This window comes from Sapajus apella, unplaced genomic scaffold, assembly GCF_009761245.1.
Source record: "Sapajus apella isolate SASKATOON/1434 unplaced genomic scaffold, GSC_monkey_1.0 scaffold26, whole genome shotgun sequence".
In the NCBI taxonomy this organism is placed as follows: domain Eukaryota; kingdom Metazoa; phylum Chordata; class Mammalia; order Primates; family Cebidae; genus Sapajus; species Sapajus apella.
The window spans coordinates 12,294,668-12,319,362 of NW_022436966.1; the positions used below are offsets into that span (position 1 = coordinate 12,294,668).

A 24,695-nucleotide genomic window follows, 5' to 3' on the forward strand; every position below is an offset into this window, starting at 1 on the left:
CGTCTCTAAAAAAAAAAAAAAAAAAAAAAATTAATTTCAAAAACTGGGCAACAAAGTGAGACCCTGTCTCTACATAAAAAAAATTTTTTTTTAAGTTAGCTGGGCATAGTGGTGCATGCCTGTAGTCCCAGCTACTTGGGAGGCTGAGGTGAGAGGATCAGTTGAGCTCAGGACCTTGAGGGTACAGTGAGCCAAGACTGCACCACTGCACTCCAGCCTAAACAACAGAGTGAGAACCTTTCTCAAAAAAAAAAAAAGAAAAAGAAAAAGAAAAAGAAAGAATATTTCACTCACATGAAATAGGAAATAGAAATATATTTCTTTTAACAAGGTTATTAGGTTTAAAATTAAATTTTTGAAATTACCTTCTAAACTTATCTTTTTTGTCCTTTAAATCATCAACTTCATTGTGTGTGAAGAGATCAGCTATACGTGTAAGAAGATTTGCATTAATACAGTTCATGTTGCATGGGGTAGCTACTATGGCATTCATATTTTTGTGGCAATACTGAATACACTGTTCAACCTAAAAAATTAATAGAAAATAAATGTTGAAAACAGTAGCATGAAGGATAATGTCATAGCAATACCTTTCAAAGATAAAATCCATTAAAAGTCTAATCCATATGTTGTTAGGCACTAACTGTGTTTTGCCTATTTGACTTAATCTACACGGTTCCAAAGGCAATCCAGCAGGTCTAATTTGTAACAACATATATATACATACCTAAAAAATTATTTTCAACCTTCTTTAGAATATTTCAAATAATAATGCATCTTTTAAAATTGTGGCAAGTATAACTCTTAGTCTATAAACTCAAGTGTACAGAATATGTAACTTGTTTTTTTCTTTTGTCAAGATGGAGACTTGCTCTGTTGCCCAGGCTGGAGTGCTGTGGCACAATCTCGGCTCTCTGCAACCTCCGCCTCCTGGGTTCAAGTTATTCTCCTGCCATGGCCTCCCTAATAGCTGGGCTTATAGGCGCCCACCACCATGCCCAGCTAATTTTTGTATTTTTAATAGAGATGGGGTTTCACCATGTTGGCCAGGCTGGTCTTAAACTCCTGACCTCGTGATCCGCCTGCCTTGTCCTCCCAAGTGCTGGGATTACAGGCGTGAGCCACCATGCCCAGTCTGTAACTTCTTATAATTAAACTTAGTTATAACATTAACCCTCCTTTTCCTTGGGTGGCAGAAACAAAATTTCAGTCAATTCAGAGTTTTCTCAGTTGTGCTGGGTTTGCTCTCTTCTTTACTTCTTCTCTCTCCAAACTGAGGTATGTTCATTTACTTTAAAAGTAAAGAGAGGCTAAAAATGTATTCTTCCAAACATTTATGCTTATGGCATAAAAAATATCCTTTGGGGCTTAGATTTCAAAACTCAAAGATTTCAAAAATTTCAAAACTAAAAAACTCGTTTAGTCTCTGCTGTTTTTCTGTAACCCTTCCCCGAAGCAACTGGTATCAGCTGGGCTAAATGGGGAAGAGCTAAGGAGTAGAAAGAATACAGGGAATTGGCCAGGGCTGGTGGCTCACACCTGTAATCCCAGGACTTTGGAAGGCCAAGTCACTTGAGCCCTGGAGTTTGAGAACAGCCTGGGTAACATAGCAAGACCCCCTCATCTCTATTTAATTAAAAAATAAAAGAATACAGGGAACTAGTACAAACCCCAAAGAATCAAATAAACAAACATCACATTTGCTAACATAGAAAAGGAGTATTCTGGCTGTGTGTGGTGGCTCACACCTGTCCCCAGCACTTTGGGAGGCCAAGGCAGGTGGATTGCTTGAGATTAAGAGTTCGAGACCAGCCTGGGAAAAATAGCAAAATCCCATCTCTATAAAAAATAGAAAAATTAGCTGGGCATAGTAGCATGCACCTGTAGTTCCAGCTACTCGGGAGGCTGAGGTGGGAGGACCATTTGAGCCTGGGAGGCAGAAGTTGCAATGAGCTGAGATCATGCCACTGCACTCCAGCCTAGGCAACACAGTGAGACTCTGTTAAAAAAAAAAAAAATCATATTCTTGAATTAACAGTAATTTTTTAAATTGTTTTTTGAATTAACAATAATTTCAGTAAAGTGTCTCAGAATTTTGTAGACACTTGAAGGAAAAGAAAGTGTAAGTGAACAGAAGCACTTTGATTTTTTTTAAGTCAATACTTACTAATGAATCCATTTGTAAAAACTCTGAAGAAATAAGAATTGAAATGACATTTCCTGGCTCTAAAAAGAAATAAATAAATAAATTAGATTTTCCTTTTGATGAGTACCCCAATCTCCTCTGAACAGGCTCCTTCTCACCTTAAAAGAGGATGTTACTATAATAAGAATAATTTAATATAATACTTACTATAGCTTATGGGGTTAGATACATAAAAGAAAGAAAATTCAATGGTAAAACTTAGGGTATATAGAAAATGCACAATAAATTCACCCTGGAGTTAGATTCATATAAAGTAAAAAGACTCCAGCTAAAGATATATGTAATCTTCTTGACTAAATCAGGGAAGAAGATATTTAAGACTATAATTCACTGCATATAAAATAGAAAAATTTTAAAATTACTAATGAGAGCACTTGTCATTAGAACAGCTATTTTAAAAAGAGTTCAAGGCTTGTTATGAAAACATATTTAATTTTAAGAGATTCTGAAAGATAAGAAAAAATTTACTACTGCAGAGTACTAAACTTGTTTCCTAAAGGCATAATGAGTGAGCTTTCAGGCATACAGAGAGAAAGGGGGATGCTGCCTGATGCTGTAGTTTAGCAAACCTGTCATCTCCCATGAGGTATGTTTAAGGAAAAGAAAAAAGCACTGTTTTGCATCATTACAGTACTAAGACAATTCTAAATAAAGGACTAAACAATGGTTAAAATAAGTAATCCCAATCTCTTTCTATATAACAATTCTAGATTCAAAGCTCTTCAATACAGATGGTGAAGTGAGGAAGAAGCTGGTGAAAAAGCTCCTCAGGAAATGGTAATATACCCCATTCCAGTTAGGAACCAGTGGCTGGATTATTAGAAATTTAATTAGGCATTTTGGTAGTTTTCCTGGTTAGAATAAAGTCTGCTTTTGTAAATGTTTATATTTAAAGCCACTGATTTAAGGTCAAAGATAACAGAATGACTGGTTTTCCTCCCTTCCTCCCTTTCCGATGGGGGACTACAGGCGCCCGCCATTACACCTGGCTAATTTTGGTATTTTTAGTAGAGATGGGGTTTCACCATATTGGCCAGGCTGGTCTTGAACTCCTTACCTCGTGATCCACATGCCTCAGGCTCCTAATATGCTGGGATTACAGCCGTGAGCCACCAAGCCCAGCTTTTTTTTTTTTTTTTTTTTTTTTTTTGAGATGGAGTCTGGCTCTGTTGCTCAGGCTGGAGTACAGTGGTACGATCTCAGCTCACTGCAAATTCACCTCCGGTTGCAGTGATTCAAGTGATTCTCCTGCCTTAGCCTCCTAAGTAGCTAGGACTACAGGTGTGCACCCCCACACCAGGCTAATTTTTTTGGTATTTTTAGTAGAGATGGGGTTTCACCATGCAGGCCAGGCTTGCTGTATTTCTTTTACCTTTACTATACACATAAATATGCTGAATCAAATAATTTTTTTCTTTCTACATGTTTTTATTTTTATTTCACACATACATATTATAGCTGAGTAGTATGGAATGTCTGCACTCTGGCTGAAATTTTTGATTTGGCAATCTTGTAATTTTTACTTAAGGGCAACTAGAAACTTTTCCTATTAATTTGATCACTAAAGAATATAATACATTATTAACTTTTTTGGAAAACTTTTACACTGTCAGTATAGATTTATTTTCCAGTAAGAGTTCTCTTTTAATACTACCGTAAATAGCAATTCTAGTGCATAGAAAGACTATTAAACTAAAAGTGTGATTATACAATTATATGCCCATTGAAATATTACTAAGGTAATTCTACTAGTACGCTATCATTTAGAACACTGGTTTCTGAACTTTTGATCTCAGGACCCCTTCACAATCTCAAAAACTGAGAATCCTAAAGGGTTTTTCTTTATGTGGGTTGTATCTGCCAGTATTTATCACATTTAAAACAGAGAAATTAAAAAAAAATTAATTCATTTAAAAAGAACAACAAAAGGCCAGGCACGGTGGCTCACACCTGTAATCCCAGCACTTTAGGAGGCTGAGGTTGGTGGATCATGAGGTCAGGAGTTCGAGACCAGTCTGACCAACATGGTAAAACCCCATCTCTACTAAAAATACAAAAATTAGACAGGCATGGTGGCATGTGCTTGTAATCCCAGCTACTCAGGAGGCTGAGGCAGGAAAATTGCTTGTAATCCCAGCTACTCGGGAGGCTGAGGCAGGAAAATTGCTTGTAATCCCAGCTACTCAGGAGGCTGAGGCAGGAAAATTGCTTGAACCCATAATGGGGTGGTTGCAGTGAGCCAAGATCACGCCATTGTACTCCAGCCTGGGCGATAGAGTAAGACTCTGTTTCAAAAAAAAAAGAACAAAAACCTATTACATGTTAGCATATTTTTATTAAAATAACTACATTTTCTTTCTTTTGTTTTGTTTTAGGAAAGGTCTCACTCTGTCGCCTAGGCTGGAATGCGGTGGTGCAATCTTGGCTCACTGCAGCCTCTACCTCAAGGGCTGAAGCAATTCTCATGCCTTACCCTCCTGAGTAGCTGGGATTACAGTCATGCGTCACCATGCCCGACTAATTTTGTATTTTTTTAGTAGAGACAGGGTTTCATCATGTTGGCCAGGCTGGTCTCAAACTCCTGGTTTCAAGTGATCCACCTGTCTCAGCCTCCCAAAGTGTTGAGACTACAGGTGTCAGCCACCGTGCCCTACCTAACATAACTACCTTTTCTAAAATGAAAAATATGAGGCCAGGCGCGGTGGCTCACACCTGTAATCTCAGCACTTTGGGAGGCCAAGGTGGGCAGATCACAAGTTCAGGAGTTTGAGACTAGCCTGGCCAACATGGCAAGACCCTGTCTCTAATAAAAATACAAAAATTAGCCAGGCGTGGTGGCACGTGCCTGCAATCCCAGCTACTTAGGAGGCTGAGGCAGGAGAATGCTGAACCCAGGAGGTGGAGGTTGCAGTGAGCTGAGATTGCGCTGTTGCACTCCAGCCTGTGCAACAGAGTGAGGCTCCATCTCAAATAAATAAATAAATAAATAAATAAATAAAGTGAAGAGTATCACTGACATTTTTTGCAAACCTCTTCAATGTCTGACTTAATAGAAGACAACTGAATTCTCATATCTGTTTCTGCAATTTGTGGGTAGCCTTCTTTGATGTTACACCAAACTTGACAAACGGTAGTTTCTTAAAGGTTAATTGCAATGGTATCTGAAACTGTATCAGACTTTTCTGATTCTGTTAACATCAAAATTCTCTGATTTATCTTGCACTTTGCATGGATCTTTCACCCATGTGTGACTTTTTAAAAATAAAATGCATTGGTCATTTGAAAAATATTGGTTCACTGAGTTATAAAGATATTCCAAATGTTGAAACACTTCATTCACAATACATTTAAAAATCACATTCATGGGCTGGGCTCGGTGGCTCACGCCTGTAATCATAACACTCTGGGAGGCCAAAGCAGGTGGAATCACCTGAGGTCAGGAGTTTGAGACCAGTTGTGACTAACATTGAGAATCCCCATCTCTACTAAAAATACAAAATTAGCCACACATGGTGGTGCGTGCCTGTAATCCCAGCTACTTGGGAGGCTGAGGCAAGAGAATCGCTTGAAGCTGGGAGGCAGAGGTTGCGGTGAGCCAAGATTGTGCCATTGCACTCCAGCCTGGGCAACAAGAGTGAAACTCTGTCTCAAAAAAAAAAAAAAAAAAAAGAAAAAAAATCACGTTCATTAATATGACCACCAATCTCATCGGAAAAGTCAAGTACTGAGAAGCAGGGAAGCAGGTAGAAGCACATGGAAGCAGGTAAGTTTTACAAAACAGTAATTCGCACTTCAAATCTTGCATTTTGTCACTGACAACAGGTAACAAATGCTTTCAGTTTTAAGTGACAAGCTCATTTTCAAGAAGATGTCTGCCAAACACATAAGTCTGAATTACTATAATTTCTCTGTCAGTTGTTCTCTCGAGTAAAAATGGTTTTCAATTTTTGAAAAAGCAGCTAATTTAGTTCAGGACTGAAAACAATCGCACAAGTGCTTTTCCTCAGGCGAATCGTATGTTGGTGTGCAGCAGGAGTGAACTTTTGATTTCCTCACAGTAAAAAAATGTATACTCAACAGTCGAGATTCAATAAAATTAGTAATTTTTACTACTTCACCAAGTACATTCTTAAGTGAAACTAGATTTTTTCTTTTCTTTTAACTATGTAACTATGTACTACTAGCACAGTTTGGTGTCACTGCCTTGATCTTGTCTAAAGCTCCAACAGTTTTACCCACCATTTTTACCCACCAATGCTTCTGTACCATCTGAGCAACATAGTGAAAAAGGCAAGTGACATCTTGGTATTATTATGCAAACTGTTTTGACCTTGCAGGCCCTCTAAAAGGGTCCCCAGGACCCCACTGGTCCATATACCATATGTTGAGAACTGCTGATCTAGAGATCTGTTGATTTGCCATAAATTTACTATAATTTACTAAAAAAGATGAGCTATCAGTTTCCTAAAGGCTGTTACTAATATGAGCATAAATACCAATGTCCAAACAATTTTCCACACTTCACTTTTGGCCTGAAGAAACTACCGGGCAACACACAAATTTCACTACAAAATAAGCAACAGATAGTTTTTTACCTAAAGTGGGCATCTCACAATCTTTATTCTCCTCAGTGTTCCTTTTAACATATTTTATCAACCAGTTGAAAATGTGAACGTCACAATGAACTGAAATGTCCACCTCTTCCCAGCGCTGGGCATCCATAGATAAATATTCAGCAAAGTACTTCATTTCTGATATCAAAAGATCTCGTGGGCAAATAAAATCTTCTTTTAAGTTTTTTGCTTCATCACATACATGGATCACCATGTTTGGCCTTCACAAAAAATGTTACACAAAAATGAAATTATTAGAGTTTTGGAAAAGGAGCCAAGACTACTGATATGTAGTGAAGGGAAAATAACAAGATGTGTTTGAAAATTCTGACCACAAATCAGTTTTATAGGGTCTTGACATTTTTCAAGTGTCTTGCTAGCCTGATCACATCTTAGATTATGACTAATTTTAGCAGATTACTGATTTAATGAAACAAATAAAATATTGTTACCACAGGACTAATAATTTACAGTTTGAAATTTATTTTTCAAGTTATACATTAAAAATAAGGTTTATAAAAATAATATCATATCACAAAGAAAAACTAAACAGCACACTTTAATTCCTGTGAGGAACCAAGAACAGCACTTTTACATGGTTATGGGTGTGGGAGGGAGGTTATCATTAAATGCAAAATTTTCAGATTTTTTTAAAAAAGGAAAAATAGCTCTAATTCTTCATTAAAGAATCAAATGAAAAACTAGCATGGCTTCATTATTTTTAATAGCAAAAAAGTTTGCTTCTAGGCATTCACATACATAAAATGTGAATACATTAAATATAAATTAATAAATGTAATCAAAGCATTCCTAAGACTACAATGTGCTTATTTACATATTTAATAATAATTTAAGCACAAGTTTAAATGATACATCAGAGGTTTGCTACAAAAATTATAATCTCCTTGCATTTACTTTCTTTGAAAATTATGTCGGCTGGACATGGTGACTCACGCCTGCAATCTCAGCACTTTGGGAGGCCAAGGCAGGAGGACTGCTTGAGCCCAGGAGTTTCACACCAGCCTAGGCAAAATGGTGAAACCCCATCTCTACAGAAAAAATTTAAAAATTAGTTGAGCGTGGTGGTGTGTGCCTGTGGTTCCAGCTACTCAGGAGGCTGAAGTGGGAGGACCACCTGAGCCCAGGAAGGTCAAGCTGCAGTGAATCGTGATCACATCACTGCACTCCATCTTGGGTGACAGAGTGAGACTCTGTTTCAAAAACAAATTTTAAAAAATTGTGGCTGGGCGTGGTGGCTCACGCCTGTAATCCCAGCACTTTGGGAGGCCGAGGCGGGTGGATCACGAGGTCAAGAGATCGAGACCAACCTGGTCAACATGGTGAAACCCCGTCTCTACTAAAAATACAAAAAATCAGCTGGGCATGGTGGCGCATGCCTGTAATCCCAGCTACTCAGGAGGCTGAGGCAGGAGAATTGCCTGAACCCAGGAGGCGGAGGTTGCAGTGAGCCGAGATCGCGCCATTGCACTCCAGCCTGGGCAACAAGAGCGAAACTCCGTCTTAAAAAAAAAAAAAAAGAAAAAGAAAAAATTGTATTACCTCAAAAAGAAACATCAGTGAGATCTTACATCTGCCTTCATATCATTACAAAGGAAGAGAATAGAGACATACTGTCCTACAACATGAATTTAATTGAATTGTGTGTTTAATTCACACATTTCTGATACAAAAAAAGTATATTATTGGAGGGCCAGGCATGGTGGCTCCCAACTATAATCCCAGCACTTTGGGATCCTGAGATGGGAGAATTACTTGAGCCTAGGAGTTTGGGACCAGACTGGGCAACACAGTGAGACCATGTCTCTACAAAAAAAAAAAAAAAAAAGAAATAAAATTGAGCTACCAGAAAAAGGATTATAATCAATGCTCTATCAAAGTCAAAAGAATTTAAACAAATTTTTGCAAATTGCTCTTCCAAAGAAATTACGGTCAAAACATAAACAGGTAATAAGTGACGTAATGAAACATAAAGTTTCCATAGTTTTTTGGACTACATTACAAAATATTAGACGATTTCAATAAAAATTTTTGGCAAATTTTTGTGTCACACAAACCAACCAATCATTTAAAAATCTGTGTGAATACAGCCAGGCACAGTGGATCGTGCCTGTAATCCCAAGACTCTGGGAGGCTGAGGCAGGCGGATCACTTGAGGCCAAGAGTTCAAGACCAGGCTGGCCATCATGGTAAAAGCCCATCTCTACTAAAAATACAAAAATTAGCTGGGCATGGTGGCACACACGTGTAGTCCCAGCTACTCAGGTGGCTGAGGCACGAGAATTGCCTGAGCCTAGGAAGCAGAAGTTGCAGAGAGCCGAGATGGTGCCATTGCCTCCAGCTTGGGCGACACAGCGAGACTGTCTCAAAAGAAAACCCTCAAGACTGTGTGAATAAACTAAAAATAACTAAACTACACACTTTAAAGGGGTGAATTTTTTTTTATTGCGGTTATTCATAATGTAAAATGTGCAACTTTAACCACTTTTAAGTTCAGTGGCATTAAGTATATTCACACTGTTGTGCAATCAGCACAATGATCAACCTTCAGAATTTTTTCAAAGGGTTCATTTTATGATATATGAATTATATGTAAAGCAAGCTTACTTGAAAATCTATAAAAAGTAAGATTTTCATAAAAATCCATGAAAAGTAAGTATACAAAGAAACTTTTGGAAATAATAAAAATATTCTGTGTCTTGATTTGGGTGATGGTTCTATGGTATAACCAATTTTCAAAATTCATCAAGGTGAACACCTAACAATATGTAGTTTATTGTAAAGATACGCAAAACAATATAAAACTATCAAACTTGCAATATATTGAAAGACATTTTAATTTTAAAATTTTCTAGAATGAGTAATTATATTCAAATAGTTCTAAAATACACATCCAATTAAAGTTGGAGAAATAATGGCACAGAGTTTTTTCCCTTGCGTATTAAAATTTACTTTTAAAAGTTTTGTTAAAACATTATTTCTGATATTTATAAATATAAAAATAAAAATTTTTGAATAGAAAACTGTAGTCCAATTTATAAATAACATGAATAAATCATGTTTAGGTTGGTTCAACACATGAACTAAGCTGATTCCAACAGTTTCAGCAGTTATGTAATATGAAATTCCTACATTATGGTAACTGATGCATATAACCACCAATCATATATTTTATAATTTAAAGTTGATATTAATATAAAATCTTATCTAGCAAATGACCAGCCTCCTACCCTTCAGAGTCTTCAGTATTTTCTCCACCATTATGAGTAGTACAATTTTCACTTTCTGAAGAACAATTCCTTGTGGAAGCGATACTATGTCTTCCTTAAATACAGAAACAAACACATACAAAAAAGGGGGAGGGTTAGTATTTCTAGCTGAGAATGGGTTTTTATTTATCGAATGGTAATACTGTAAACGCATGGTTTCCAAGGCTAAAGATGGTACTTGTCAGGGTGGCATTTTCCTTTAGTATTTCTAAAGATATATGGAAGAAACAGTACAAAAAATGAATCGCAAATTGCTAATGTTACAAGGATTTCAAAAAATACTAATGTGGTGTGTACAAATAGGGATCAAATATTCAAAAGCCAACAGCATAGTTTTCTTTTTCTGAAGCAAATTTTTACATCAATACTCTGCTGCTGCTGAAATTAAAATAACTCACTACTCTCAGAGGATTTCTAAAACCAGTTATTATTTCCAATATAATTGCAGAAAACATCTTTTACCCCACCACTATGTCATTTGAAGCTCTTTATTGACTACAATAAAGAGTGGCTGTAGGCTCAGCACAGTAGCATGTACTGTGTAGTCCCAGCTACTGAGGAGGCTGCGGCAGGAGAACTGCTTGAGCCCAGGAGTTTAAGACCAGCCTGAGCAACACAGTGCAAACTCCATCTCCGAAAACAAAAAGAGTAGCTGTGAAAAACAAAAATGATAACATAAGAAATAAGCAAGAGTCTCTTAGGAAAAAGAAATATTAAGTAAAGGGCATAGGGCAAGCCTCTCTAAAATACAGTAAAAGAAAATTTGTAGTAAAAAAAAAATATATGAAATTAACTAGACCAATAGATTAGAGTAGAACATTTTGATACAGTAAAGTGGGGTTTTGGTGATTGCATCTGACCTGTATTTTAACACTTAAAAATTTATTTTTTAAAATGTTTAAATTTTTTTACAGTGTCTTGCTCAGACACCTAGGCTGAAGTGCAGCGGCTTGATCATAGCTCACTGTAACCTTGAGCTCCTGAGCTTGAGCAAGCCTCCCACCTTAGCCTCTCAAGTAGCTAGGACCACAGGTGTGCACCATCACACTCAGCTAATTTTTATTTTTTAGGTAGAGACAGGGTCTTGCTACATTGCCCAGGCTGGTCTTGAACTCCTGGCCTCAAGTAATCCTCCACCTTGGCCTCCTAAAGTGCTAGGATTACAGGCATAAGCCACTGCATCTGGCCCTAAAACTTTTAATAGCATAGATAAATATAATTTAAAAAATTCAGGCCAAGTAGGCCAGGCACGGTGGCTCACGCCTGTAATCCCAGCACTTTAGGAAGTAGAAGTGGGTAGAACATCTGAGGTCAGGAGTTCGACACCAGCCTGATCAACATGGAGAAAGCTCATCTCTATTAAAAATACAAAAAATTAGCTGGGTGTGGTGGCGCATGCCTATAATTCCAGCTACTTGGGAGGCTGAGGCAGGAGAATCACTTGAACCTGGGAGGCGGAGGTTGCGTTGAGCCAAGATCACACCACTGCACTCCAGCCTGGGCAAAAAGAGTGAGACTCTGTCTCAAAAGAAAAAAAAAATTCAGGCCAAGTACAGTGGCTCACATCTGGAATCCCGGCACTTTGGGAGGCTGAGGCAGACGGATGGCCTGAGCTCAGGAGTTCCAGGCAAGCCTGGGCAACATGGCAAAACCCCATCTCTACAAAAAATACAAAAATTAGCTGAGCATGGTGGTGCATGCCTCTAGTCCCAGCTACTCAGGAGGCTGAGGCAGGAGGACCTCTTGAGCCTGGGAGATGGAGGTTGCAGTGAGCTGAGATCATGCCACTGTACTCCAGCCTGGGCAACAGAGAAAGACTTTGTCTCAAATAAATAAATAAAATTCAGGAAGACAGAAATATGAATGCATTTCTCTATTAATGTTTATATTACCTTTAAACAAAGAAAGAAAAGTTGACTGGAATATATAATATTTTGCAGAATTATCATAAGGACAAGTACTACATTTTAGTTTAAAACCTTACCTGTTTTGGAAACTGCATCATGTCCAACTGGAGACTCCTGAAATTCTCCATGTATGTCAAGAAGTGAGGATTTGATATACGTGGCTAAAGTTTCAACAGGACTCTCTCCAGCAGCCATTAGGGAATTATACTGGTTGTCAACAGGTGAGCTTCCACTGCTCTTTAATTCATCAAACCTTTTTGCACACTGTCATGATATAAAATCAAAGAAACATAGGTTTTGAGAATTTTTTATATTTTTTTTAACCTGCACCCCCCCTGAGACTTGTTTAAATAAAAAATTGAGAAGATATTTTCTTGCCTTCTATTTGAAGATATTTTTCTATAATTACTTTTTGTAAGTGAATATTAACCTGTTGAGTAACATCTAGAAAGTTTGTACACATTTCACTATGTGAAAGCCTCTAACTTCTATCTTGGTATCTTAAAATTCAGGGTAGTTTTATTTTAATGTGCTTTAACTCAAAGGCATATATATTTATCCTCTTGTAAAAAAAGAAAGACCAGGCTGGGTATGGTAGACCATGCCTGTAATCCCAGCACTTTGGGAGGCAGAGGCAGAAAGATCGCTTGAGGCCCAGAGTTCAAGACCAGCCTGGGCAACTTAGATTGTCAAAGAGACTGTGAGATGCTGAGGTGGGATGATCACTTAAGCTTGGGAGGTTGAGGCTGCAGTGAGCCATGATGGCACCACTGTACTCCAGCCTGGGGTGGCAGAGTGAGAGATCCTGTCTCAAAACAACAACAACAACAAAACAACAACAAATATACATATATAAAAGTATATATTTTTTATATATCTACAATTTATGTGATTTGTATCTAGCCAAATTATACCAATGTCTATTCAGTGTTAATACATACATCTGAATATGTAAAACTCAAATATTTTTCTCTCTCTCAGTTGGTGTTTCTTCAAATTGATCAACTTTTCTGAACATTTTCAGGAGATATTCTGGGGGTACTGTTATTTACCTCTTTTGGTGTTAACCCAGGCACAAGCCTTGCTATAGTTTCCCAGTTGATAGTCTCAGGGATTCCAATTAATGGATAAAGGATCATGTCCAATACCATTTGGTTATTATTGTTCAGGAAATTGTTATTTTCTGAATATCCACGACTCATCTTTTGGAACTAGAAATTGGGAAGCAAAAAACGTCATTTAAATATGAAATCTAAATATTTTTAGAACACTACAAATCAGTTATAATTCATTCCTAAGAATTATCTGCTACCATATAAAGGAAAAATAAAACTGACCTAAAATAAACACAGTATAGCCCAAATCTCTTCACATAAAAAAGTATTTGAATATTATACATTGATAGATGGATATAATGAACAAATATATGATAAAAAGCATAAAATTTTTTTTTTTTTTTTGAGACAGAGTTTCGCTCTTGTTACCCAGGCTGGAGTGCAATGGCGCGATCTCGGCTCACTGCAACCTCCGTCTCCTGGGTTCAGGCAATTCTCCTGCCTCAGCCTCCTGAGTAGCTGGGATTACAGGCACGTGCCACCATGCCCAGCTAATTTTTTTTGTATTTTTAGTAGAGACGGGGTTTCACCATGTTGACCAGGATGGTCTCGATCTCTTGACCTCGTGATCCACCCGGCTCGGCCTCCCAAAGTGCTGGGATTACAGGCTTGAGCCACCGCGCCCGGCCTAGCATAAAATATTTTTTATCTTATCTCTTTTTTTTGGAGTCTTGCTCTGTCACCCAGGGTGGAGTGCTGTGGCACAATCTCAGCTCACTGCAACCTCCGCCTCCCGGGTTCAAGCAATTCTCCTGCCTCAGCCTCCCAAGTAGCTGGGATTACAGGCACATGCCACCATGCCTGGCTAATTTTTGTATCCTTAGTAGAGATGGGGTTTCACCATGTTGGCCAGGCTGGTCTCAAACTCTTGACCTCGTGATTCACAAAGGTGCTAGGGTTACAGGCATGAGCCACTGCACCCGGCTTCCCAAAGTGCTGTGGTTACAGGCATGAGCCACTGCACCTGGCCCTTATCTTTTTTTCTTTAGAGTCAGAGTCCCCAGTTTTACAAGATGAGATTCAGAGATGTTAAGTAATTTTTACAAGGTCACAGAGCTAAGAAGAGGCAGAGCAAGGATTCAAACCCAGGTAAAAATGACTCTCAAACCCATGCTCTTTCCATTCCACACAAGAGGTATAGTATGGGCTAAGGTAGCAGATTGGAAATAATGGTTTAGGGTCAGTAGGGACAGAGCCTAATATATTTTGAAGCTATTTATGATTCAATTAAGTTATTTTGAAAGCTTCTGTTTGTGAGGTGTAGGAAGAGGGTTATGGTATCAAATAGAAAAAGAAACTGCATTCAAACATAAAACATTTGAGTAACTTTTTTATATCAATGTGTACAAGATACTTCTTATTTTATTCAAACATTTACTGAGCCATCACTATGTGCCAGGCACTGTATCTAAAGTCGGAACATTAATTTACAGATGAAAATAATGACAAAAGTTTATGATGAGTCGTATCTATGATTCAGTTGACACTGGATTCTGGGTCGGGAATACAATCTCCAAATATAAGCTATTCCTATGGAAAAAAATGATCTATTTTAGGACAAGAAGTACAAAGCAGAGATTCACTGACAGATCAGTACAATGGAAAAGGCAGTGTACACAGGAGTCTGAAGCTATGGTTTGAGTTTTAGCTCCACCACCTGCTAATCAAGGCTAGTCATCTATCCTTGCTGAACTACAGCAATAAAAGTAGGTGATGGTAATACCTCTCACTGACAGCATGGAGAGAATTAAAGGGATTATTATGTGAAAGCACTTTGAAGGTGACAAAAATATCTCACAACTGAGATGCTGCATAAATAACAGTAGTTAGATTGTGCTGAGGGTTATGTGAGATATTTAAAACACAGCACAGGGATTGGAATGTGGTATACTCTCAATAAATGTTAATTATAATTAGTACTATGTCATTGTTTACATAAGATACTGGTAGAGGACATCAGGTGGCACACAACATAAAGTTATTGTACATGTGTTCAAAAAAACATTAAAAAGAAACAAAAACAGAAAGACATTTAGCATGCTAAAATCACAGCTTCCTACTAACCAAAGATGTACCTTGTTGAAGGCCAGTATAATGGAGTGGCTAAGTGTGCAAACTCTGGAGTCAGACTGTCCAAGTTTGCATCCCAGTTCTACCAGTTATGGCATTATCTGGTTCAGAGTAGTTAATCTCTGTGCCTCAATTTGCTCATCTGTAAAACAAAGATAATAATAGCAGCTACCTTACATATTTCTGAGGATATATAGAAAGTGCTACCTGGCAATGAGTGAGGACTATATAATGTGTGTAGCAGTAGCACTACCACTCTAGAGATCCTCGGGTTAAACAGATTCATAAAGATTAATGTAACAGATAAAAGGACAGACAGCGATAGTCCAGTGAAGTATGCCATAACAAAAGGAGTAGAAAGAGTCAGCTACAGATTCTTACCCAGTTTTACCACTTCTAGCAGTGCAACCTATGGCTTCAATTGTCTCAGCAATACTGTAAGGAAAATAATACCTAACTTTTGGAGTTATGGTGAAGATTAAATACTACTATATATAAAGCACCAGCACACTAGGATATGCAAAGGTACTCAATAAATAATTTATTACTTTTTCTCCCTACTTAGGCCATTATTGGCACAAAAATTTCCAAGAATTAGTTTAATAACTGTAAAGCACTGCCTTGTGCCCAGCTACAAACAGATTTTACAGAACTTCATTGTTTTTTAAAGAACTGGTCAGGCCGGGCGCGGTGGCTCAAGCCCGTAATCCCAGCACTTTGGGAGGCCGAGGCGGGTGGATCACGAGGTCAAGAGATCAAGACCATCCTGGTCAATATGGTGAAACCCCGTCTCTCCTAAAAATACAAAAAATTAGCTGGGCATGGTGGTGCGTGCCTGTAATCCCAGCTACTCAGGAGGCTGAGGCAGGAGAATTGCCTGAACCCAGGAGGCGGAGGTTGCGGTGAGCCGAGATGGCGCCATTGCACTCCAGCCTGGGTAACATGAGTGAAACTCCGTCTCAAAAAAAAAAAAAAAAAAAAAACACTGGTCATCTCAAAATCATATGAAAAAAAGTGAGTGAATCTGAAAGTAATGCCCTTTTGCATGTCCCAGGTTGAGTTTGATGAAAACATGGGGGAAAAAACGCTTGGAAAAGGTCTTCCAAGGACCTTGGAAGGGCCCAAGGTTCTGTTCATTTCCCTCTTTAACTCACTGGATTATGATTTCTTTCATGGGCTGGGCCTTCTATCTTTGATTGTTCAGAAGAGTGACAGCAAGGCAGATATTGTCAAAATGTTCGCTGAATTAATGAGAAAGTCATAAAACCTTACGATAGATTAAACGTATCCTTTGGAACCCACTCCAAACTGCAGGTCCACAACTCATTTAAACATTTAAGTATAGATGGGAATGTGTAAAGATAGATGGGGATCATGCCCTGCTGGATTAATCAATTTAGTTTTGAATCCTTGAAAGACTTGGTTTCTCTCTAGCGAACAAAGCACTAATCTCTACTTGTTTGCCTAGTACTTGCATCACTTTTCATACCACACAATTAGGGAGGGATATTAGAGCATATAGGGCGTTTTATTATAATTTGTTTGCGTCTTGGTAGAAAACCGTCTGAAATGAAATTCAGGGCAACAATCTTCCCTGAGAGCTGTTTTCTTTTCACTTCCAAAGAGATTCATTTAAAATTTCAAAAACATTACCCACGTCAAACACTTAAAAGCTTGTAAGTATATTTCAAATGTGATACTCATTTATGCTATACATGTTTAAGAGTACTTTAAATCATCTAAATGTGAAAAAAAAATTTTCTGTTGACCTTCTCTTTATACAACGGAATCATACTGGGCAAGGGAAGACTTCCCAGCATTAGTTCTAGTTAACTGAATGTCCAATAAATCACAGAGTCTGAATTTAAGTATAAAAGGCAGAGCATTGATGGATAATCCTTAATAAAACGTAAATTATCCTGAAATAGCTGTCATAGTGTACCTCATTCTGGAAACAAAGTATAAATTTATCAAAAACGGTGACAATAAGAAAAAGTTCAAAGTTCAAATTACCATGAAATCTACTTCCATTCATAAAATATCAAAATCTCGAAAATATTTAAGGTAAAATACGTTATTTACCAAACATAAAAATCCAATGTGTTTAACAGACTTCACTTCTTAAGAACACACTCGCCCTCCCCTCCCCCATCCTTTCTCTTGGTTTATGTATTTAATATCTATATATGAATAAAACTAAGTCGCTTCCACACCAGATAGAGGTCCACAACAGGAATCTGGCATGTTTGTTTTTCTTATTTCAAATAGAAAAAAAAAAGCTCTTGGAGACAGAGACGTTTTTCCTTAGGAAGTGGAAAGATGGGAAGAGAGGTGGGCCCGTGGGGCAGGCAGGCAGGCAGGTCAAAGGCCTCTGGCCTAACAGAAGGCGGAGGTAACGCCGAGTCATCCCAGACCAGGGAGAGGCCTTGTTGTGCCCAGGCTTCCTGACCTCTGGCTACAAAGGAGATCGGAGGCAGCTGGAGGAGAAAGTACAATCACATCCCAGGCCCGGGATGAGATCAAAGCCCTTCAAACCCTGGGCCCGAAGGCTCACTGCGAGGCGCGTCCTCGGGGAAGCCCCAGACCTTCCCGCCCCGCTTCCGCCCGTGGAGGCACAGAAACTCCAGGGGCGCAGGGCGGACAAAGGCGCCGGGCAGCAGGGGCGAGGCGGGCAGAGGCCCGGGGCGAGGCCCGCTGCGCACAAGCTGGGGTTCTCTCCGCTGTGCGCGGGCAGGACGGTCTGCAGAGACTTGGACCCTGCGGGTGACTGGACGCGAGCCGGCGGGCTCTTCGGGGCGCAGCCGGCTGAGGCTGTGCACGGGGGCGTTTGGGCGAGTGGGACCCCGGCCCGGGCCGCCGTGGGTGGGGAGCCGCGGGGGGAGCCTGCGGGCTGCGAGTGGTAACGCCCCATGCCGCACTTCCAGCCCTGCGGTGGGCAACCGAGCCCCCTCAGCGTCTCGCTCACCTCCACAGGGCCGCGGCGGCCCTTGCAGCGCCTCTGTTACCTGCAGTGGCTGGCACCGCCCGTGCTCGTGCCCCGAAGCTGCAGCAACCCAGCCCGCAACCCCGGCCGCTGCGCCTCACACCCCGCCCCCGCCCTCTAGCAGGCGGCTGAGGGGACGAGCGCCGAGGGGCGGGGGAGCGCCGAGCCGACGCCGCCCGGCCAATCGCGGGCCAGCGCCGCAGCGGCGGAGCCAATGAGCGCCGAGCTCATGCCCGGCGGGAGGGAGACGGACTGGTGGCGACGGCTGGCTGTCGCGTCGCCTTACCCGCTCCTTCTCCTTCACCCCTCTGGTATTCACTCCCTGGCGTGTCGCAATGCAGCGTCCCCACCCTCCCAGCGTCTTGTCTCTTAGCAACCAGATCCTAGGAACCTGATCTTAGGTGACACACCCTGAGCCCAGAAGAAAGGGGGATATACAGGAGATAAAGAACTGTGATTAAAGAGTGGATGAAATTGTTCTTGGTGCAGGTCATTCGGTACATCGCTTAGGCAGAGAGGGAAGATCGCGAGGGACACCAAAAGTATCTCTTAGACCAAGGTCTTTGGGTAAGGACCCTAAGTGTCTTTACCAGGAGGTAGCTCTTTAAAAATGTAAATAGCTCTGGATTACAAATTCGGTTTTCATACATGAATAGGGGGTGTGTGTGTGTGTGTGTGTGAGAGAGAGAGAGATTGTGAAAACTACTATTGGGCGTCTAGTAAAATGCAAACAGCTCCATATTGTAAGGTAAATGCTACATCTCAACATTTCTAATTTCCACTCGGATTATTCTGAGAACAAAAATTAAATGTTAGGATTAGAAAGAACAGAAAAAGTAAAGCCTTATCCAAATCAATAATTACCATGAGAGCTGATGATTAAATAGAGATTAAGTGGTTCACTGTATAGAATGTCAGGAGTTTTTTTCCAAATGCATCACCTGTGACTTCTGCAGATCTTTTACTATTTTTGTTCCACAAAGACATTAAAATGGCTGGGTACGGCGGCTCACGCCTGTTATCCCACAATCCCAGCATTTAGGGAGACCAAGACGGGAGAATTGCTTGAGCACAGCCTGGACAACAAAGTTAGACCCTGTCTCTACAGAAAAATAAAATAAATTTAAGTTAGCCAGGCATGGTGACACATGCCTGTGGTCCCAGCTACACAGGAGGCTGAGGTGGGAGGACTACTTGAGCCCAGGAGGTTGAGGCCACATTGAGCCATGTTTCCACCACTGCACTCCAGGATAGGCAGCAGAGTAAGACCCTGTCCAAAAAAAAAAAAAAAAAAATTAAAGTTAGGCAAGTGTTCCAGGAGATCTTAGGTTAGGTATTTTTTTTTTTTTTTTTTTTTTTTTTTGAGACCAAGTCTCGCACTGTTGCTCAGGCTGGAGTGCAATGGTGTGATCTCAGCTCACTGCAACCTCCACCTCCGAGTTCAAGCAATTCTCCTGCCTCAGCCTCCTGAGTAGCTGGGATTACAGCTGTGTGCCACCACGCCCAGCTAATTTTTGTATTTTTAGTAGAGACAGGGTTTCACCATGTTGACCAGGCTGGTCTCAAACTCCTGACCTCATGTTATCCACCCACCTTGGTCTCCCAAAGTGCTGGGATTATAGGCATAAGCCTGGCCAGGTAAATTCTTAAAGAGAAACTGCTTGCCCTCTATTTCCCCCTCTTTCTTCTTTCACATAGGCTGGCACTCAGTTATGAGGTGGTACTTTAAAACCATGAGAACAAGAATAATGCATAAGGGGCTGGGCCCAGTAGCTCACACTGTAATCCCAGAATTTTGGGAGGCTGAGGCATGAAGATCACTTGAGGTTAGGAGTTCAAGACCAGCCTGGCCAACATGGTGAAACCTCATCTCTACTAAAAATACAAATATTAGCCACGCATGGTGGCAGGTGCCTGTAATAACAGCTACTGGGGAGGCTAAGGCGGCAGAATCACTTGAACCAGAGCAGCAGAGGTTGCGGTGAGCCGAGATGGTGCCACTGCACTCCAGCCTGGGCCAGGGTGAGACTCCATCTCAACAACAACAATAAGAAGAATAACACATAAGGGACCGTGGAGCATAATACAGAAGGAACCCAGGCCCTGAATTACCTTCTGAAGCAGAGCATACCTCTGGTCTGTTACATGATAGAAAAATGTTTATCTTGTTTTAACTACGGTACTTTTCAGTCGTTTGGTTAAAGTGGCTTAGTGTGTTCCATAGAAGAGAAAGTTGGTCCCTGAAAGTGATGTGCTACCTACCATAACAAAGATCTAAGATATATATGGCATTGGTTAGCAGGTGGAAACATATCGCAGGTCAGAAGATCAGTGACTCTTCCCAAATGTATTGGGGAAAAGTGTCACCTATATTAACTTGGAAGGCAGATCAAGCCCATATATAGCTCTGAGGAAAGTGTGTAGAAAAGGCCAGAATGTGAGTTTGTGTTGGCTACCATTCCTTGCTAATTTTAGCAAGGTTCAACGAAAAGACACTAGGTCAGTTAACCAGTTTGCCAGCCTGGGCAACATGGTGAAACCCTGTCGCTACAAAAAATACAAAAATTAGCCAGGTGTGATGGCGTGTGCCTATAGTCCCAGTTACTCGTGAGGCTGAAGCAGAAGAATCATTTGAGCCTGGGAGGTTGAGGCTGCAGTGAGCTGCGGTTACGCCACTGCAATCTAGCCTGGGTGACACAGCAAGACCCTGTCTCAAAAAACAAACATCAGTTTGTAATCAGAGATTGAAGATAATAAAACTGTACTGGACCCACTCCATAACATCTGCTCTGCTCCTGTTGTGGATCCACTTATTAGTAAGCACCTCAGGATCAATTCTGATACTTACTGTCTCAAGCTTTCTCATTATTCCCTTTTCTAGAGCAACATACATTTATGAAATGATAGCTAGAAAGGATCCTTGAGAGGCCAACTTCTTCAATTTTTTCCAATTTAAGTCTCAAATACAGAGAAAGTTTAAGTGACTTGTCCAAGGCCAAATGGCCAACTCAATAGGTTCAATGACTTTTGCCCAAGGAAGAATCTTTCTTCTCCATTGTACAGATGTTCCTCCTTGAGGCCCTTTATGCAGAATGGGCAATTTCACCTAAGGCTTTCATCCAATTCGCCCTTCTCACCAAGTCTAACCCCTTTGTGTTCAGAAGCTCATCCTTCCTCTATTAGTTTTAGTACAATCTAAGTTGTTTTAATAAAAAGACCCAAAACACAGTGGCTTAAACACAATGAAAGTTTCTTTCTTTCTTAAATTACAGAGGTGGGTGGTCCAGGGCTGATACAGCTGCTTTGTCAAACTTGTCTCTCAGCATCTGAAATGGCTTCAGAATTTTCACTCCTACCTCAACAAAAGGAGAGGCAAGGCAAGGGAAATGCATGCTCCAGTACTTTAAAAAAAAAAAACTTATTTTTTTTTGTCTTTATCTGCTGTTCCCTTGTCTATAAAAAATCTATTTCTAAAATCGATACAATAAAAATTGTATATATTTATGGCATACAATATACTGCTCAAATATGTATACATTGTGAAATGGCTAAATAAAGCTGATTAACATACGCATTACCTCACATACTTGTGAAAACACTTAAAATCTCTCTTGGCAATTTTCTTTTTTTTTCTTTTTGAGACGGAGTCGTGCTCATCACCCACGCTGGAGTGCAATGGCACGATCTCGGCTCACTGCAACCTCTGCCTCCAGGTTCAAGCAATTCTGCCTCAGCCTCCTGAGAAGCTGGAATTACAGGCTCGTGCCTCCACGCCTGGATAATTTTTTGTATTTTTAGTAAAGACAAGTTTCACTGTGTTAGTCAGGTTGGTCTCTATCTCCTGACCTGGTGATCTGCCAGGCTCGGCCTCCCAAAGTGTTGGGATTAGAGGTGTGAGCCACCACGCCTGGCCGGCAATTTTTAAGTACACATTGTTGTTTGTTTTTGGGGTCAGGGTCTCACTCTGTAGCCAGGCTGGAGTGCAGTGGTGTGATCAGGGCTTACTGCAGCCTTGAACTCCTGGGCTCAAGTGATCCTCCTGCCACAGCTTCCCTAATCACTCCGACTACAGGCACTGCATTGTTATTAACTATGGTCACTGTGTTCTACAATGGATGTGTTGAACTTATTCCTAAAATGTTGTATGCTTTGACCAATAACTCCCAATCTCCCCACCCCTACCCCACCACACACACATCTCCTGGTAACCACTAATCTACTCTCTGCCTTTAACTTTTTTAGATTCCACATATGAGATCGTGTGGTACTTGTCTTTCTGTGCCTGGTTCACTCACGTTGCCAAAAATGACAAGATTTCCTTCTTTTTTGAAGGCTCAATAGTATTCCCTTATGTGTATGTACCACATTTTATCCATTCACCAGTTTATGAACACTTAGATGATTCCTTATCTTGGCTATTGTGAATAATCCTGCAACGAATACAAGAAAGCAGGTGTCTCTTTGACATACTGATTTCATTTTCCTTGGATTTATATCCCGTAGTGGGATTGCTGGATGATCCAGTAGTTCTATTTTTTATTTTCTTTAGGAATCTCCATAACTGTTTTCCCTATGGCTGAACTGATTTACATTTCTACCAACAATGTGCAAGACTTCCCTTTTCTCCACACCCTTGCCAACACTTACCTTTTGTGTTTTTGATGGCCATTTTAACAGGTTCATGAGGTAATGTCTCATTGTGGCTTTAATTTGCATTTCCCTTATGATTAGTGATGTTGAGCATTTTTTCATATACCTGTTGCATGCCCCAGTACTTTTAACGACATTATCCCAAAGTCACATGCATCACTTCCACTTACAATCCTATTGTGCAGAACTTAACTACAAATGAGGTGGCTGGAAAATCTAGATTCTGAGCAGCTGTGTAGCCAAATAAAATGTGGGAGGGTTCCACTTTTAAATTACGGGAGTGAATAGTGGTGTCAATTAGCAGTCTCTACGCAATAGCTTAATTTCAAGGATTATATGCTACCCAGATTTCTATTATTTACTTCATTAGAATACATTTTTGAAACATTTTAAATTACAGTGAAATGTGAAACTAAAAAGGAACCCCATTCACATGGAAAAAAAAATCACACAGCTAAATGTTTATGAATAAAAGGCAATAAAAATAAATTTAAATGCCTTTGAGACTCCAGCTACTACTAAACATTACCTGAGAATGAGATTTAAAATTAAACATCTTTTTCTCCATGACAAGGCATAGGATTGTACAAAACAACAAAATGTGGAAAAGTAAAAGGTATCAATAAACAATTTTTTTTCATCTACTTCAAGGTAAGAAATTAAAAGGGTATGTGTTAGAGGCCATGTTCATGTTCCAGTGTCTCTAATAGTTATGTTCCAGCATGGAGCTTTTTTACTAGCAAAAGTAGAGGCCCCTGTTTATAATATTTTCGTAAATCGACATGCCAAGTGTTGAGACTACAAGTCCTATATGATGTCATCCCTTATGTGTATATGTGTGTGGTAGTTCCATACCTAACACTGCAGAATCTTGACTGCTTACTTTTTTCCCCCAAGCCTATCAAGCTTCTACTGACTGCTTACTATTGAACAATATTTTTCCCCTTTGTCTCTCAGTACCTGTGCTAGAAACAGAGACTTTCCTATTCTTCTAATAGGCTGCTGTTCAAGAATATCTCTATTCCTAGATAGACACTGTTCCACCTGATTCCCTTAGCAGGGCTTTAGTTCTTAAAGATAGCTCCTGATTCAAAACTTAATCTTGTTAATAAGGTTATTACCTCTTTTAACAAGTTTATATTAAGCCCTTACTTTATGCCAAGTGCTCTGTTAAGCACATAATATACAGCATTGTTTGGCTCTCTCAACAACTTAATGAAGTAGGTATGATGATCATCCCCGTTTTACAGATGAAGAACATGAGATACACACGGTTAATTCTCTAGGGAAACTAAGTATAGGCCAGGCAAGGTGGCTCACACTTGTAATCCCAGCACTTCAGGAGGCTGAGGTGGGAGAACTGCTTGAGCGTATGAGTTCAAGACCAGTCTTGCAACACGGCAAAACCCCATCTCTACAAAAAATACAAAAAAATTAGACAGACGTGGTGGTTTGTGTCTGTAGTCCCAGCGAGATGGGAGGATGAGGTGGGAGAACAGCTTGAGCCCAGGAGGCAGATCAAAATGAGTATTAACAAGTTTCAAATGGAAAATGTGTTTACCATTCATATTAAGCAGCCCATTTTCATTGCTTTAAAAGTTTTTATGTTTTCACATACAGATGGAAAAACACATTTACTCATTAAGATAATGGTTGAAGAGTGGGTTTTTCCGATAAATTTATGAGTTTGGTTGTCATATATCATACATGAACGACTTTCAAAGAATTTCAAATAAGAGTACCATAGACTACAAAAATACATAAAACTACACTATTATATAAGCTTTTGTCAGAAGGCACTTAGGAATCTTCCTAAGTTTTTTTTTTTTTTTGAGACGGAGTTTCACTCATGTTACCCAGGCTG

At 39.9% G+C, this 24,695-nt stretch overlaps 1 protein-coding gene across 11 annotated transcripts in view; it reads right to left on the reverse strand.

Moving 5' to 3' along the window:
* KIAA1841 (KIAA1841 ortholog) overlaps nucleotides 1–18,319 on the reverse strand; it is an 80,134-nt gene extending 61,815 nt beyond the window's left edge. For 6 of the 11 annotated variants that reach the window (XR_004273030.1, XR_004273032.1, XR_004273031.1 and 3 more), the window contains exons 1-8: nucleotides 18,164–18,305; nucleotides 15,193–15,340; nucleotides 13,066–13,224; nucleotides 12,091–12,277; nucleotides 10,068–10,161; nucleotides 6,802–7,040; nucleotides 2,168–2,226; nucleotides 366–526 (exon numbers count right to left, since the gene is read on the reverse strand). Coding sequence is in view for 8 of the 11 variants with exons in the window: in XM_032292031.1 (XP_032147922.1) it covers nucleotides 366–526; nucleotides 2,168–2,226; nucleotides 6,802–7,040; nucleotides 10,068–10,161; nucleotides 12,091–12,277; nucleotides 13,066–13,215 (890 nt within the window). In the remaining 3 variants the exon portion in view is untranslated. Of the gene's footprint in view, nucleotides 1–365; nucleotides 527–2,167; nucleotides 2,227–6,801; nucleotides 7,041–10,067; nucleotides 10,162–10,568; nucleotides 10,720–12,090; nucleotides 12,278–13,065; nucleotides 13,225–15,192; nucleotides 15,341–17,752; nucleotides 18,079–18,163 lie in introns of those variants that run through there. The other 5 variants (XM_032292033.1, XM_032292034.1, XM_032292032.1 and 2 more) reach the window with 5 other exon arrangements.
* Between the last annotated feature and the right edge of the window lie 6,376 nt (nucleotides 18,320–24,695).